Source organism: Erpetoichthys calabaricus, chromosome 15, assembly GCF_900747795.2.
Source record: "Erpetoichthys calabaricus chromosome 15, fErpCal1.3, whole genome shotgun sequence".
Taxonomy (NCBI): Eukaryota; Metazoa; Chordata; class Cladistia; order Polypteriformes; family Polypteridae; genus Erpetoichthys; species Erpetoichthys calabaricus.
In genome coordinates this window covers 59,120,111-59,138,577 of record NC_041408.2, presented here as the reverse complement: position 1 = coordinate 59,138,577, position 18,467 = coordinate 59,120,111, and the positions used below count along the sequence as shown (strand labels likewise).

The 18,467-nt window shown below is 37.8% G+C and overlaps 1 protein-coding gene across 1 annotated transcript; it reads right to left on the bottom strand.

The window, feature by feature from the left end:
- Nucleotides 1-390: 390 nt before the first annotated feature.
- Nucleotides 391-17,852, bottom strand: gch2 (GTP cyclohydrolase 2). Its single transcript, XM_028820326.2, has 6 exons — nt 17,465-17,852; nt 14,194-14,303; nt 11,445-11,500; nt 8,719-8,750; nt 6,403-6,487; nt 391-1,549 (listed from the first exon to the last, which is right to left on the bottom strand). The coding sequence occupies exons 1-6, from the start codon at nt 17,739-17,741 to the stop codon at nt 1,423-1,425; spliced, it is 687 nt and encodes a 228-aa protein (XP_028676159.1). The 5' UTR covers nt 17,742-17,852; the 3' UTR covers nt 391-1,422.
- Nucleotides 17,853-18,467: the final 615 nt, after the last annotated feature.

Genomic DNA, 18,467 nt, shown 5'->3' with positions numbered 1-18,467 from the left:
TTTCACCTCAAGTATAAACCTTAGCATTTTAAACGTCCAGAGAGTTGCTGTGATGTGACTTTAATGTGCTCTGTCTGATCACTGAGGTAGCCCATTTAAGGATCAGTTATCCATCAACAGGTGGGTCAGTCAGCACATAGATTATGAAGGATATAACATGGCTACTTTTGTTATGATTGGGGCCGAGAAATACTTGTAAATCAACGATTGAATTTAAGATGAAATTTACTGTTTTCAGGAATAATTTTTTCAGGTAAAGTTTGTTGGATCTCCAGTTTTCAATGGATTTTCAAATAAACTGGAACAAAATCTCTTTTGTTCTTAAGAAATTTTATATTGATGAAAGTACAGCATCTCAAGTTTAAACAGACTTTACTCAGCACCCACTCATTAAGTCATACTGTGTCATGTTTATTAGGCATTGAAAATACAGTAGTGGAAAACATCTGACACGGACAGCACAAAGCAATTCAGAATTACAGTACACTTCAAATATCTGAGATAATGCAATAAAAATCTAAACAAAAGAGTATGCTCTAAGGCCATTGTTAAAATCATGACTATACATGATTTAAAGAAACAAAACATTAGATAAATCTGAGCTGCACACTGGCATTTCCTTCTCAAAGTTGTCAATGAGCACTCAGGCTATTGTCCTGTTATTATGTTGCCACTGGTTTGAGCCTCAGTGCTCTGGCATGTGACTCATGGCCGTTTTCTCTCAGCCACTCTACTAATAACAAGTACCACACATATAAAGTATGTTTCTTTAAGAAGTGCAAGGCTCATTTGAAAACCCCTTATGGTTATAATAGTAGCATTTACAGTACAAATTCTAGTTCAGATCACATTTTAATCAGTATCACTCATCAAGAAAGGACTGCAGTGCGCACACAAACCAAATCAAATGTTCCTTCTTGTGAGGTAGTACAGATCCAGCTCAGTCTGAAGTAGAACAGTTACCAAAAAAAAAAGAAAGAAATATCTTAAATGTGAGACTGCATATTTTAGTAACCTAGTAATCGCCATAAACTACCACTGCAGACACTCATCCATCCTTTATGACCTGGCCCATATGAAAAGTTTCAAAGTCAAATTTAAAAGGCCACATAGTACTATGACAGTCAGTACACAAAAGTAGTAGTCTGTCTGTATTTTTTTTAATTTTACAGTATATTGCTAAAAATTCCAAATGGATATTGGATATCATTGTTATCATAGTTAGTATGTCATAGTTTTTGTATATAAAGCTGGTATGTCTGTCAGAGATGTAGTTGACACATTTTGTAATAAACGTTGGAACTATGTTTAAAAACAAGTAATAGAAAAATACCTTAAAAAAGTGTCCTTTAGACCAAGCAGGTCCTCAAATAGCAGAGCATCAGAGAGTTTTATGTACCTTGATGAGATTACTATAAGAAATTAACTCTTTATCAATGAGAGGAATTCTTCACGGGTTTTGGGATCTTCTCTGAACACTCCCAGCATGGCACTGGTAATGGTCCGGCTATTCTTTTTTTGAACTCCCCTCATCACCATGCACATGTGCCTAAAAAAATCACAATATTTCTATTAATACTTTCTCTTTCAGCAAGTGAACAAAAGCATTAAACATTTATTCTATCATATGCCAGACATTTCACATATTGGTTTGAGTAAATAGATGAGGTAGCAGGCCCAACTAGAAAATGTATGGAGAGCAACATGACTGAGTTTCTGACTCAGATCTCAAAGGCATCTTAATTATAATTTTACATTTTAATGTCGTGGTTAATTAAAGGAATCCAACAGATCAGTCTTATAATGATAAATATGTCTATAACATCCGTCACTCAACTGCCAACATTTGACATTCAGATCGTAAATATGAAATTATTAATCAGTACTCAAACTTAATAAAAGCACTATTCATACTGCACATTTTCATTATTTAATCTATGCTCGTAATCCATCTTAATTTACACAAGTAAGCAGTATTTTTGGATTTCAAGCAAATAATGACAGACATAGTTTAGAATGACCAGGGGAATAGGAATTGTTGCTATTTCATTATTTTCACTTTTATTTTAGAACTTTGGTAAAAACAATATTTGGAATTACGTTTTCTTCAAGATCACATTGAACTTTGATTCAGTTTTTGGACTTACATCGTGACAACGCAATGTATAGCTGCCCATGAGTGAATATTGCTTTTTTTTCTCTTATAAATAAACCAACTGTCATAGCAAAAGCTATTCTAACGGGAAACTGTAAACGTTTTAATATGAATGGCATATCTTCGTCTCCTTTGGTGTCTAATGTTATTCGCGGAATATATACTATACAGTAATCCCTCGCTACTTCGCGGTTCACTTTTCGCGGATTCACGACTTCGCTGATTTAATATGTAAGCATATCTAAATATATAATGTGGATTTTTCGCTGCTTCGTGGGTTTCTGCGGAAAATGGGTCTTTTTACTTCTGGTACTTGCTTCCTCAGTTGGTTTGCCCAGTTGATTTCATACATGAGATGCTATTGGCGGATGGCTGAGAAGCTACCCAATCAGAGCACGCAGTTTAGTTCCTGTGTGCTGCTGATTGGCTCAGCGACAGAGCGCTGCATTAACCAGGAAGTCTCATCTCACTCATTCAGCATTAACGTGCTACTGCTTCAGGGGCCGTGTCCAAGCGCCAACAGAAGATGCAAATGATTGCAGAAAAGGTAAAAGTTTTGGATATGTTGAAGGAAGGGAACAGCTACACTGCTGCAGGACACCATTACAGCATCAATGAGTCCACGATTCTTTTTATTTAAAAAGGAGGAAAAGCATACAAGATCTACGGCCGCAGTGTCCTTTAACCAGGGCGCAAAACGAGTTGCAAGTGGACATGATAAGGCAGTAGTCTGGATGGAATCTGCTTTAGGAATCTTTGCAACAAGGTCGACGACGTCATGACCTCCTACAAGCTGCTACGTGTACTTCGCTATACAGTAAGTGTAAACTTATCTACCGATTTCATATTGCTTAGCAGTTTTCCCTGTTATTAAGAGTAAAGGGTGGGTTGTAAACAATACAGGGAGGGTTTAAAAATGTCCAAATACACGTTAAATAATTAAATAAATATGATGTCCCTACTTCACGGAAATTCAGTTATCGCGGTCGGCCTTGGAACCTATCTCCCGCGATAAGTGAAGGATTACTGTATATATATAATATACTATATTAACTTTTTTGTCACATGTTAAAATTTTACATGATAGAATTATTCGACCGATTTTTCATACAACTAATCTTGTCCCATTGCATAGCCCATCACTCATACATAAATTACGCAATAACATTACGATATATCCTTCTTTTAAAAGTAATTCAGCCGGTTGGAGACTGGATGGTGTTAACGCTTATAGATATTCTATGGGATATTGTAGGTTGATGTTTTCATCTTCCGCACCATCATCACCAACTGCTTCAGCATAGTCTATTGATACGCATTTAACCAATTTGCCGTGTAACCGATCGATAATTGTTGCATTAATTCGCTTGACTTCATTGTTTCTCGCTGCTAGGATTGCCCGTGTACTCATTTCTTCTGTTGATAATCCTAAGGGATAAAATTCTTCAATAAGATTTTTACATAATAAGTCTTCTTTTATTTGGAGATTTTGAATTTTAAAGTTGCCAATGTCTAGTAGCCAGTTTGCAAAATCGCATATTTTTTTTTTTTTTAATTTTAATTGTTGGAACAAAGACCATAAAGGTCCACTCTTTAGGCATACATCAAATCTGTTTTCGGCCTCCTTTCTTGACTACTGGTAGAACCTGTCTAAAGTCGCCTCCCAGTATAAAGGTTTTTCTTGCAAACAGTTTTTCAGATCCAAAAACGTCCCTAAACGTTTTGTCAATTACATTTATACTGTTTGTGGGATCATTGACGCTTCGTCCCAAACAAATATTTCATTCTGTTGCATTTCTTGTTTCATCTTCTTTTTCCAGTTCAATGTAACATTTTCGTCTGTGATATTTAAAGGTAAGTTAAACGTTTTGTGAGCTGTTTAACCATATGGAAGAAGAATTGCTACTATACCTGTCCGTGCTATCGATGTAATGTTTTTGCATAGCTGTTTGCAATAATGGACTAAACATTTATACAAAAATTTAACTTTTTTAACTCTTTCGATTCTACGTTGCATCGTTTCTCCGTGATCATAAATATACACCTGACCGAATTGTGGTTTCTTCGAAATTAAACTTGTCGTTGCTTTAATTGTTGCTGGACCACAGATTCTTATAACGTATGATCCATTCTTGTGTAAATCTACACTTTGAGCATTGAATGATGCAAATGCAAAAAGATTATTGTAGACTCGGATATTTTGGCTGTTGTGTTTGTGGATTTCACTTTCCCCAAACATCAAATCTTTTAATTCTCTTGGATACGCCACCTCATTGTGTATAAACACTACTTTTCCCTGAAGGCAACATGAATTAGACGATCTACAAGTCTCTGACTTAAACTTCAAAGCCTTACAATATTTATATACTTCTGACATATCACCTATGTCCATATATTCAATCTCTATTTTTTTGTTACTTTCGAATTTTCCTACTTTCATATTCTTTAACTTTCTCTGGATTTGTATTGTGCCAAATTTTTTTTTTAGCCTTTCGAATTCCACTGCTTTCAAAAGCTCTAACCTGTTCTGCATGTGTATCGCGCCAACATTTTTGAACGTCTTTATGAAGTTCTACTTTGTCTTTTACTCTTTGTCTTTTATTTCTGAGCCCGATTGGACCTGCTTTTTTTTCAATTCCACTTGTTCCGGGCTGATTATTACTTTCCTTATTTTCTGAATTTGCACATAGATTATTCTTTTTTGCATTTTTTTTCTCTCCAACTCTGTTGGGTCTCTTTTCTCCGCGCTGCTCTTTCTTCTTCACTTAGTTGTCCACATTTCATCTAGAATGTATTGTCCTTATACGCTTTATATGAGCTGAGAGCACAGGATCTGTGTCTGCTAAAAGCCTTTACACGACAGAGTCTTGCTGCCCGTGGTCTTATTTGATATTGGTTGTAAGTAGGGCGTGTCTTGCAAGAATCTCATGTTCCACGTCCCCGCGAGACAGTCCTGGGACAATCTCTTGGGACAAAGTCTCATGTTCAAGGTCCCCGCGAGATGAAAGAGACTGTTTTAAGTGTCTTCCGTGAAGATCACGTCTCATCTCCTTAGTCTCTCCTTCCCAGGATTTTTTTCTTTATAATAGAGAAATGCTAACTGCAGAATATTGTTTATGTTTTGTTGCACCCAGTACACTAATTAGTTATTGTTATTAATCAAAGAAGACATTGCAGAGCTACATATAGTAAACATCTATTTAAATAGACATACTGCAGTAAAATGGTGTTGTACCATAGCCATTATGGATGTAGTGAGACATTAAGCAAAATGACACCTTTTATTAGCTAACTAGAAAGATTACAATATGTAAGCTTTCGATGAAACTCAGGCCCCTTCTTCAGGCAAGATTTCACAGATAGTAAGTCATTCAGAAACAGTGTCCATTTTAAATTTAAGTCTCCTCAAAATGTTTGCTGTTTTTCTAACAAAAAAAAAAACAGTTGCTTTGCTTTGTTTTGAATATATTTTGAAATGCTGCATCATGAATTAGAATTCAAACATCAATGTCAACATTATTTAACTTAAGAGGTTCATACCTGTGTGTTTGACAAATACGACTACAACTATTTAGGAGCAATTACTCTCCTTCTAAACAGAAGTGGGCCCTAACAGAGCCAACAGCAAGTCACGGAGCAAACCTAGTCAGGACACAATTCCATGAAAGGAAATGGTCACACACGTAAACTATTCAATAATACTGGGCAATTTTAGACTTTCCCATTGACTTCAGTCTTTCGGATGTGGGAAAAACTTGGGAGGATCCACATGAACAAATTATAAAAATAAATACTCTATAGTATATAAACGTATAGTTTTAAAAATTTTCCCAGATTAAACATTTAAAATTTCTGATATTGGCTTAAAAGGACATGTTTCATAAGTATGCATAATGCAGTGAGAGTGAAGATATAAAGATTAAAAGGACATGTTTCATAAGTATGCATAATGCAGTGAGAGTGAAGATATAAAGATTGAATTTACTGAAATAGGCTATTGTACTATACTTTCAGTAGAGGTATTGTCTTCTTTTTTGTTTTGTAAAGTACTACCACTGTTCTGGCCATAACAGAATTTTTAAGAACGTGTTCAGATGGAGATTTAGTGTAAAACATATGGAAAGATTTGAAGCAATGTGCTATTCTTTTATTGGATGAAAATCGTATGCCTTCCAACTGATGGGAAGCCAAGTGTGTCAGCTGTTAGAGCAAACAGGTTTGGAAGAAATATAAAAGTAAATACTCACTCTGCTTCAACTATTACTGCCACTCCAGCTGGCTTCAGAGCTTCTACGATTGCTATAGCAATCTGCTTAGTTAGTCTTTCCTGGACTGCGATAAATCAAAAAATATACACAGATTTACTAACTGAAAAGACAATATGTTTTAAAGATGTAAATTAAAAAGAATAGTATACAATCAGTTTTCTGAAAAGAAAATTGGATAGTATATTTTTTCCTTATATTTCAATAGAAGATACAGAGAACATTAAAATTCATACTTATACTTAAAGCACTTAATTAAAAATAGATAAATAAACATAACAATGTAAGGTGAACCTACAAATCAAGCGTTTTTCACTACACCAAAGATGTAAAATGTACTTTACTATGTCTGTTGGTATTTCATTTTTATGTCTTTGATGAAACTTGTTTTCATTGTGTTGGCCAAGTTAACAGTCAGTGGTAACAAAGTAGGCCAATAGGGAGGGGGAATATTTAGACATAATGTAAAAATACTTGTATTTGTAACCAGACAGTGCGGTCAGTAGCTAAGACACTGGACTTTAAACTCCATGACTGTCATCTCACTCTTTGCTACATTTGCAAAACAGAAATTTTAAAAACTGTACTATATCTCTGTAACAGAGGCAGTGGTGCTGTAAGAATTATGTTTCTGGACTTCTCTAGCGCCTTCAACACCATCCAACCTCTGCTCCTTAGGGACAAGCTGACAGAGATGGGAGTAGATTCATACCTGGTGGCATGGATCATGGACTATCTTACAAACAGACTTCAGAATGTGCGTCTCGGGAACTGCAGGTCTGACATTGTGGTCAGCAACACAGGAGCGCCGCAGGGGACTGTACTTTCTCCGGTCCTGTTCAACCTATATAGTACTGCTACGTGCAAAAGTTCGCTGACGACACTGCTATCGTGGGCTGCATCAGGAGTGGGCAGGAGGAGGAGTATAGGAACCTCATCAAGGACTTTGTTAAATGGTGCGACTCAAACCACCTACACTTGAACACCAGCAAAACCATGGAGCTGGTGGTGGATTTTAGGAGGCCTAGACCCCTCATGGTCCCCGTGATCATCAGAGGTGACTGTGTGCAGAGGGTACAGATCTATAAATACCTGGGAGTGCAGCTGGATGATAAATTGGACTGGACTGCCAATACTGTTTCTCTGTGCAAGAGAGGACAGAGCCGGCTATACTTCCTTAGAAGACTGGTGTCCTTCAACATCTGCAATAAGATGCTGCAGATGTTCTATCAGACGGTTGTGGCGAGTGCCCTCTTCTATGCCGTGGTGTGCTGGGGAGGCAGCATTAAGAAGAAGGACGCCTCACGCCTGGACAAACTGGTGAGGAAAGCAGGCTCTATTGTAGGCACGGAGCTGAACAGTCTGACATCTGTGGCAGAGCAACGGACACTCAAAAGGCTCCTGTCAATCATGGAGAATCCCATGCATCCACTAAACAGTGTCATCTCCAGACAGAAGAGCAGCTTCAGCAACATAATGCTGCCACTGTCCTGCTCCACTGACAGACTGAGGAGATCGTTCCTCCCCCAAACTATGGGACTTTTCAATTCCACCGGCGGGGGGGGGGGGTTTGGGGGGTAAACGTTTACATTATTCAAAGTTATTGTCTGGTTTTACCTGCATTTTTATTACTCTTTACTTTAATATTGTTTTTTGTATCAGTATGCTGCTGGAGTATGTGAATTTCCCCTTGGGATTAATAAAGTCTCTATCTATCTATCTATCTATCTATCTATCTATCTATCTATCTATCTATCTATCTATCTATCTATCTATCTATCTATCTATCTATCTATCTATCTATCTATCTATCTATCTATCTATCTATCTATCTATCTATCTATCTATCTATCTATCTATCTATAATGTGCCTATTAGCAGCACTCAGTTTTAAAAAGTTCTGTTTTCTTCTTTCAGTTCTGGCATAGTCTTTTGTCTAGAGCCTCCTGTTTCCCCTCCCTCATCTCAAAGATGTGTGTACTGTGTTAACTGGTGGGTCCAAGTTGAATTATGAGTGTGTATGAGTCTGATCTACAAAAAAAAGCCTTATTGGAGGTTTAGTAAATCTGATACTGAAGCAATGACATTCACTAACTCTGCTTAGGCTATTCTAACAATTAGTTATTTTCTCAGAAGTATCCCTGGAGTATTTATAACATAAACTTGAAGGGAAAATTGAATTCTGAGTAGTTATTTATGAATTACAATACTCAAGCCAAACAAACATGTTAAATATAAGGTAGTACTTTAAAATTGAAAAGCAAGAATTTTAGTTGCATTATTAAAATTTATAAGTACCTTGTAGTCTTCTGCTGTACATTTCTACAACCCTGTAAAAGATAATGAAATTCTACTGAATAATTTCTTTTATTAGCTTTGTTTAATATACTTTATAATATATATATATAATATATATATACTGTATATACATATACATATATATACTGTATATACATATACATATATAAAGTCTCACAATTGTTTATTTCATATTAAACAGCCAATTTAATACTTACTTCTACATCAGACTACAGTAATTGCTTTTTCCATTGCATAAGTATAAAAATGAAAATAAATGCTGATTTTGATATTTAAGGCAATCACATAAGTAGAGCAATGTTCATGCCTGTAGCTTACTGTTGACTTAAACTCTGTAATCTGCACACTCAGCGCCACACTAGGCACCCTTCCAAAGGTTTAGAAGGCCTGCTATCATTATGGTGATCGACATTCTCATGGTGTAATTAACCTTTAGGCTTTTAGAGAATGGCTCGAACATCTGATAGAGCCAAACATACAGCAGTTCTTTTTATAAAAATCTGAATGACAATCCATATTATTTTAGTGCCGTGCCTTGTACAGATCAATAAAGAAACAAGAATGGTTCTCAGAATGCTTTGCTGAGAGGCTGAAATAACAGAAGAACGCAGCCACCCGTGTCTAAAAAGTCATGCCTTGTCTTCAACTGCTATGAAGTCTAATACTCCCGTTCTAATCAGCATGTTTATTTACCCAATTCACTGCAGTGATCCCAGTTATAATAACTCTTTTGTGGTCCCATATTAGGCATCTATACTTTAAATCAGCAGAAAAATATTACACAAGACATGACAGGAAAAATGTCAGCCTGATTCGGCAGATACAGTGCATCCGGAAAGTATTCACAGCGCTTCACTTTTTCCACATTTTGTTATGTTACAGCCTTATTCTATAATGGATTAAATTAATTTTTTTCCTCAGAATTCTACACACAACAAAATTGAGCTCAGGTGCATCCTATTTCCCCTGATCATCCTTGAGATGTTTCTGCAGCTTCATTGGAGTCCACCTATAGTAAATTCAGTTGAATGGACATGATTTGGAAAGGCACACACCTGTCTATATAAGGTCCCACAGTTGACAGTTCATGTCAGAACACAAACCAAGCATGAAGTCAAAGGAATTGTCTGTAGATATCCGAGACAGGATTGTCTCGAGGCACAAATCTGGGGAAGGTTACAGAAAAATTTCTGCTGCTTTGAAGGTCCCAATGAGCACAGTGGCCTCCATCATCCGTAAGTGGAAGAAGTTCGAAACCACCAGGACTCTTCCTAGAGCTGGCCGGCCATCTAAACTGAGAGATCGGGGGAGAAGGGCCTTTAGTCAGGAAGGTGACCAAGAACCTGATGGTCACTCTGTCAGAGCTCCAGAGGTCCTCTGTGGAGAAAGGAGAACCTTCCAGAAGGACAACCATCTCTGCAGCAATCCACCAACCAGGCCTGTATGGTAGAGTGGCCAGACGGAAGCCACTCCTTAGTAAAAGGCACATGGCAGCCCGCCTGGAGTTTGCCAAAAGGCACCTGAAGTACTCTCAGACCATGAGAAAGAAAATTCTCTGGTCTGATGAGACAAAGATTGAACTCACTGGTGTGAATGCCAGGCGTCACGTTTGGAGGAAGCCAGGCACTGCTCATCACCAGGCCAATACCATCCCTACAGTGAAGCATGGTGGTGGCAGCATCATGCTGTGGGGATGTTTTTCAGCGGCAGGGACTGGGAGACTAGTCAGGATAAAGGGAAAGATGACTGCAGCAATGTACAGAGACATCCTGGATGAAAACCTGCTCCAGAGCACTCTTGACCTCAGACTGGGGCAACGTTTCATCTTTCAGCAGGACAACGACCCCAAGCACACAGCCAAGATATCAAAAGAGTGGCTTCAGGACAACTCTGTGAATGTCCTTGAGTGGCCCAGCCATAGCCCAGACTTGAACCCTATTGAACATCTCTGGAGAGATCTTAAAATGGCTGTGCACCGACGCTTCCCATCCAACATAATGGCACTTGAGAGGTGCTGCAAAGAGGAATGGGCGAAACTGGCCAAGGATAGGTGTGCCAAGCTTGTGGCATCATATTCAACAAGACTTGAGGCTGTAATTGCTGACAAAGGTGCATCGACAAAGTATTGAGCAAAGGCTGTGAATACTTATGTACATGTGATTTCTCAGTTTTTTTTAAAATTTTTAATAAATTTACATAAACCTCAAGTAAACTTTTTTCACATTGTCATTATGGGGTGTTGTGTGTAGAATTCTGAGGAAAAAAATGAATTTAATCCATTTTGGAATAAGGCTGAAACATAACAAAATGTGGAAAAAGTGATGCGCTGTGAATACTTTCCGGATGCACTGTACATAACCTAACCCTGCTATGGATTACTTTTCGTATTCACATGTAAATCCTACAAACTGGCTTTAAAAAATGACATTTACTGTACAGAGTTTGTATCTCTCTATTAAGAAAAAGCAGGGTTTCTTGGTGCCTTTACTAAGACTAACCAGTTAAGAGGAACATGGATGGTGAAAGGCTTCGTAAACTCTGCAGCTACGTTTTTACTTTTCTACAAAGTCAGTATTGGACTCATTGGTAAAATTCCTGGAGCAGTCATATTCTAACTGCTAGTAAGAAATCATTTCTCTCTCTCTGTATTCGTCCCTGTTTGATGATTTAGTCAAAGAATCCATTATACAAATAATTCAACTTACCTTGCCAGTTTGCTTAACCCAACAATCTTCTGGTTTGGCAGATATCCTATATGGACCTAAAAGTATATAAAGATATAGAGTAAAAAATATTTGTAGGAGAATTGGACAGTTTTAGAAGATGCTTGTAATGCATTGTATTGGGGTGAGATTAATTATCTATTTTGAGAGTAGACATAAGTTGCTTCTGAACACCTCAAGTTCACAAAATAGTCCTAATTTATGAAATGTTCCCCAGCTTGATGACTGAGCAACTTTTAAGACTACAGATGAACTACATATTTTATTTATTGCTTAAGCAAAAGGTTCATCCTCGTCAAAGCAATTGTTTATTAAACAGGAGTGCACAAATTCCTACAAAAGCCAAAAGGGTGATTAACAACTAATCCATCTATTTTCTAAATCTGCTTATCCAGAGCAGGGTTGTGGCGGGGAAGCTGCAGCCTATCCCATCAAGCACTGGGTGCAAGGCAGGAACAATACCCAAATGGAGTGCCACTCCATCACAGGTTGAGAACACCCACACACAAACACACACTAGGGTCAATTTAACAACACTAATGCACATAACCTGTATGTTTTCACTAGTCTTGAGTATATTTTTATTTATCAAATTAAATTTAATTTTGTTTGAGTATAAGTCTTTTCTAAATCTGCCATAAGTTAAAGTTTGGAAGCTTTCTCAATGTGTCTGGCCAACTTGTCATCTTGTGACAGGTCACATGGTGCCTGTAATATGTGCCTAGTATCCACACAGCTTCATGGCAGGCAGAAGTAAAAAATGGTGACACCTGCCTCGAAAGCTTGCGTATTGTAATCTTTTTAGTTGGCCAATAAAAGATGTAATTTATCCCTGACTTCTTAAAGTAATAAAACAAAGTAAAATGATTTTAACATATGCCTAACAATCAAGTTCTGGAATTAGGGTCACTGGTTTCACTAAATTGATCAAAATGACCTGTTAAGGTCTCTAATATTAAAAAATACATAGTCAAACATGATTCATCCAAATGAGTTGCAATTTCAAAAGCTATATTAAATAATAAAAAATAATTTAATGTAATAAAAATCATGAAAAATTACTTCATTCTGAATTCCTTTCTTTTTTATTTTGCTGATCCCATTTAAATAAGATGTACTGGCATGTCTTAATAATTTGTGTATTTGTTGTTTCAAACCTAGTTTTGTAAAACTTGACTCGTTTGTATGGAAAGTTATTTGATTTTAATAAAATCAATAAAATGCAAAGAAAAAAATGTTATTTACATATCATAGTAGTAGGATGTTGTACCATGTTAGTCATTATGGATGCAATTAGAAGTCAAGCAAAATGACACCTTTTTTTGGCTAGCTGAACAGATTACAATATGCAAGCTTTTGAGGCAGCTCAAGCTCCGTCCTCAGGCAAGTTGTAATACAGGAGCTTTGAAAGCTTGCATATTGTAATCTGTTCAGTTTAACCAATAAAATGTGTACCTGTAATTGTACTTGACTTCTCATTATTTACATATTGTAAGACAAATCATAAAATCAGTAAAATATAAATTGTTTAATTTATATTTTCTATATGAGGCTGCAATTGTCACTATTAATATATTTCTTTATCTTTTTGGTTTTTTTTTTTTTTGGCCAACAGTAGCCCAATTTCCGCAAGCACCCTGTTGGCTAACAGTATTGGTGGCGGTCGTTGTTAACCCAGGAGTCAACTTGATACTTTATGGAAATTTGTATTGTTGTACGCATATTGATTTGGCAAAATTTTACACCGGATGCCCTTCCTGACGTAACCCTCCCCATTTATCTTGGTGTTAGGAGACAAAGTCAAAGAGGCGAGATTGTGTTGGTTTGGACATGTGTAGAGGAGAGATGCTGGGTATATTGGGAGAAGGATGCTAAGGATAGAGCTGACAGGAAAGATGAAGGGATGTGGTTAGAGAGGACATGCAGGTGATGGGTGTGACAGAGTAAGATACAGAGGACAGAAAGATATGGAAGAAGATGATCCGCTGTGGCAACCACTAACGGGAGCAGCCGAAAAAAGAAGAAGAAGAAGAAGAATATATTTCTTTATCTTAATATATTTATTAATCCATGGCAGCCGTTTATTCATTTTTGTAATCAGGGTTAACTTTTTTCTTCCATTGTGTTTATCTTACTTACCACATCAACTACCAAAAATGTATTTAAATATCTCATTGCCTACTATCCATTATAAACTACAATTTTAAATTTATAAATGAAAATAAATTCCATGTGTTGCCTATATTTTACTTTAACTATTCCTACTCATATAATACTAGTATTCAACAATTCTTTCATTTGGGTTGCAGTCATTACTGAACATCCCAGGTACAGCATTAAAAAGAAAAATAATTGTAAAATGTTTTAAACCCGTCAACAACAGTTATAGCAAAGTTCCTTCATACAGATTCCACATAACACCTTTTACTCTGAAATGCAGTTTTCATTTCACAAAACTCAGGTTGTGCTCAATCTATTTCTTGCAGGTATGGGCTTAATAAAATAGTTTTAGAGTTGCCTCACACTGGCATATTTGAATACAGTATTAAAACAAAGTTAGTAAAATAATAAGTTCCCTTTGTATTTTCAAAAATATTATTTCAGTTGACATCAACACTGGTTCAATGGCCATTTTTGAGGTTTATCCCGCAGCCACACAATCTTTAAACTCCACTCTCCATGGTCCTGAGCATCCCGTTGAACTGAAAATTTTAAACTTCAAACAAAGTACCTTGCCAAAGAAAGGCACCAAGTGATGTTCACAGAGGGAAAACATTTCAATGTCTTTCACAATCACCATTTCATCATGGTCTTCATCAAAGACAGCGTCATTGAGCACATCTGCAAAAGACGAACAGTACAAGCTTAATAAGAGAATAGCTGTCATTTTAAATGCACAGTTGACTTAGTGGTCACTTATTGTATTGATTTTTGAACCTGTTTTTTTTCCTGTAAATGTTTTTGGGTGCAAAGCAGCAAGAGTTTCTTAACAAGGCACCAGTCTTTCACAGGACAAACGCGTTCACTCAGGCGCACTCGCCCACAACTGGCCAAGTCGGAGTCACCAATCAAACTAACTTGACGTGGGAGCTATTTCAACCTGCATAAAAGGATTTAGGTGAAAAGAACGTTCATTTCCATTGTGGAGTTCAGAAGAACTCAGATACTCCCAAGAATTCTATTGTAATTAACATTCTCTGAAAATTTCACTAGCTCACATGATTTAGTACTGTATATCTAACAATTTTAATGAAAAACTTGGAATTGCAGTCAGTGATTTATGTCTGTTGTGTTTGAGAATATATTTTCACTTAAAAACATAGTGGTGTGAAAAACTATTTGCCCCCTTCCTGATTTCTTATTCTTTTGCATGTTTGTCACGCAAAATGTTTCTGATCATCAAACACATTTAACCATTAGTCAAATATAACACAAGTAAACACAAAATGCAGTTTTTAAATGATGGTTATTATTATTTAGGGAGAAAAAAAATCCAAACCTACATGGCCCTGTGTGAAAAAGTAATTGCCCCCTTGTTAAAAAATAACCTAACTGTGGTGTATCACACCTGAGTTCAATTTCCGTAGCTACCCCCAGGCCTGATTACTGCCACACCTGTTTCAATCAAGAAATCACTTAAATAGGAGCTGTCTGACACAGAGAAGTAGACCAAAAGCACCTCAAAAGCTAGACATCATGCCAAGATCCAAAGAAATTCAGGAACAAATGAGAACAGAAGTAATTGAGATCTATCAGTCTGGTAAAGGTTATAAAGCCATTTCTAAAGCTTTGGGACTCCAGCGAACCACAGTGAGAGCCATTATCCACAAATGGCAAAAACATGGAACAGTGGTGAACCTTCCCAGGAGTGGCCGGCCGACCAAAATTACCCCAAGAGCGCAGAGACGACTCATCCGAGAGGTCACAAAAGACCCCAGGACAACGTCTAAAGAACTGCAGGCCTCACTTGCCTCAATTAAGGTCAGTGTTCACGACTCCACCATAAGAAAGAGACTGGGCAAAAACGGCCTGCATGGCAGATTTCCAAGACGCAAACCACTGTTAAGCAAAAAGAACATTAGGGCTCGTCTCAATTTTGCTAAGAAACATCTCAATGATTGCCAAGACTTTTGGGAAAATACCTTGTGGACTGATGAGACAAAAGTTGAACTTTTTGGAAGGCAAATGTCCCGTTACATCTGGCGTAAAAGGAACACAGCATTTCAGAAAAAGAACATCATACCAACAGTAAAATATGGTGGTGGTAGTGTGATGGTCTGGGGTTGTTTTGCTGCTTCAGGACCTGGAAGGCTTGCTGTGATAGATGGAACCATGAATTCTACTGTCTACCAAAAAATCCTGAAGGAGAATGTCCGGCCATCTGTTCGTCAACTCAAGCTGAAGCGATCTTGGGTGCTGCAACAGGACAATGACCCAAAACACACCAGCAAATCCACCTCTGAATGGCTGAAGAAAAACAAAATGAAGACTTTGGAGTGGCCTAGTCAAAGTCCTGACCTGAATCCAATTGAGATGCTATGGCATGACCTTAAAAAGGCGGTTCATGCTAGAAAACCCTCAAATAAAGCTGAATTACAACAATTTTGCAAAGATGAGTGGGCCAAAATTCCTCCAGAGCGCTCTAAAAGACTCATTGCAAGTTATCGCAAATGCTTGATTGCAGTTATTGCTGCTAAGGGTGGCCCAACCAGTTATTAGGTTCAGGGGGCAATTACTTTTTCACACAGGGCCATGTAGGTTTGGATTTTTTTTTTCTCCCTAAATAATAAAAACCACCATTTACAAACTGCATTTGTGTTTACTTGTGTTATATTTGACTAATGGTTAAATGTGTTTGATGATCAGAAACATTTTGTGTGACAAACATGTAAAAGAATAAGAAATCAGGAAGGGGGCAAATAGTTTTTCACACCACTGTAATATACTACCAGCTGTTATAGACACTTTGCATTCTAGCTTTTCTTAAAATTACTGAGGAAAATTTCCCAGCAGGCAATAAGCAGAAGCACATTATCTAGCAAATTATGTGCTATTGGCATACAAAGAGTTCAATCTATACGCTAAACGAATGGCTGGACATATAAAGCAAAACTTGTTTTTACTACTCTAATGGCCTTTCTGACTTTGACTGATTAATTAGTTTTGAATATAATGCAGCACATATGTCAGCTTTTAAAGACGAAAAAGAATGAAAACACTACAGAATTAACCTACTTTCACAATATGTCCTCAAAGGCCTGATTATACGATTTCGTTTTGTTATCATCAGTAAACAAACCATGTTATAACCCGCTACTTCATTAGAAAGCTCAGCAACTTTCTGTTAAAAGTCCATTTCATAATACACTTGTGCAACGGCCTGGAGAGCACAATGCAAACCCCATAACAGGAGACATCACGACATAGCTGTGGTCGACACGCGAGGGCCACACGTCACGTCAAAGATCTCACACACTTTTACATGGCATAGCATAACTGGCAAGTCTGAATGCAGGACCAGAAGCCAATAAACCCATCCATTTCTAACCCGCTGTATCCCTGGCCATTTCTGGACCGGGAGGCAGTGCCTCGCTGGGCACATGTCTTTATATATTTTGACTAAAATATAATTTGCAAATAAAAAATGAATATGTATAGCATCCAAAACCGTTTCAGCAGTGCGACTGTATGGGTCATCTAACCGGAAAAACATATCTATGGTGAACTGCCAATTAGTGAATTTTGTACTATTGTTAATTACGCAATACAAAAATAAGTAAAATATTTCAACCACATTGACAGCTCGTAACTAATAGACTGAACCACAATTTGCACAATGTGGTTTTCTGATGAGTAACACAAACACTTGGACTATTTACTGCTAGTCCGCATGCAGCGCTTTTATTACTTTTCTCAACAGAACCCTTTAACCAGAAGCCGCGCTCCACACCCAGACGCACAGAGCGAATTTCACGGTCTTGTCATCGCTAAAATCGGCTCACCCTGGACGGTTTCGCGGTAGCCCTTTGTGAAGAACTGCATAGCTCGGGCTGCTCTGCCGGGGGTGCTCTTGAGCCCCTGGCGCTCTGTGTTCTCGCCCAGTCCCCTCAAGATGGTGCTGTAGGCCTCCTCCATCGTTGACAGGGTCACCTCGTCGGGTTTGTTGTGCTTTTTCTTGTCGAGCGCCGCCTCGCTGAAGCCGTTGACACTGCACAGATCCGCCACCTTCTTCACATTGCACAGCCCGTTCATTTGAACTGTTGCTTTCTGGCACTGCATGATGCTGTAGAGTTCGAGGAGACTTTGACTAAATGCGTTAGTCAGTTTAGTGTGCAAACAGTGGGCTTTGCGTTGTAGAATCGCTCCATTGCGCGAATTTATTTATAGTGCACGTATACGCCCCCCCCCCCCCCCCCTCAATCCCGCCTTCCCGTTGCAACCCCCCCCTCACCTTCGCCTGCGCTTCCCGCACGCTGCTTTCCACCGGCACTTTCGACTTGACGAGGACATCCAGAATCGATGATCGCGCTTGAAATACGACTTACAGATTTTCTAAGGTGTGATTTTCTCCCATTTTGTGCACATTTGACCGTTGACTAAAAAATTTTTAATACTGTGCATTTATTTTTTCTGCAGAATAATAATGGTTTTACAAAATATGCCTTTGGACAATAGATGGGTGAATGGATGGAGTTCAGATTAATTAAATGCAACTCTTTAATTCAACCAGCATGTTTTCACAGTATATGGTTTCTTTCATGTTCTATAGCCACAAAATCTAATAAAATAAGTAAATAAATAAATATACAAAGAAACATGCCTGTTACCAGTTATTGTTTTGTGAGCCTTTTTCTACACAGAGAGACACCTTTGTTATACGAACCTAACTTGACCAGGCACTGTATGACCTCAGAGGCACCTAAAATTTGCCACCAGGATGTTGTCCCAGTCCATGTCATCTCTAATGTGCCCCTTCATTACTTCTCTTCCCTTTACAGAGCATTC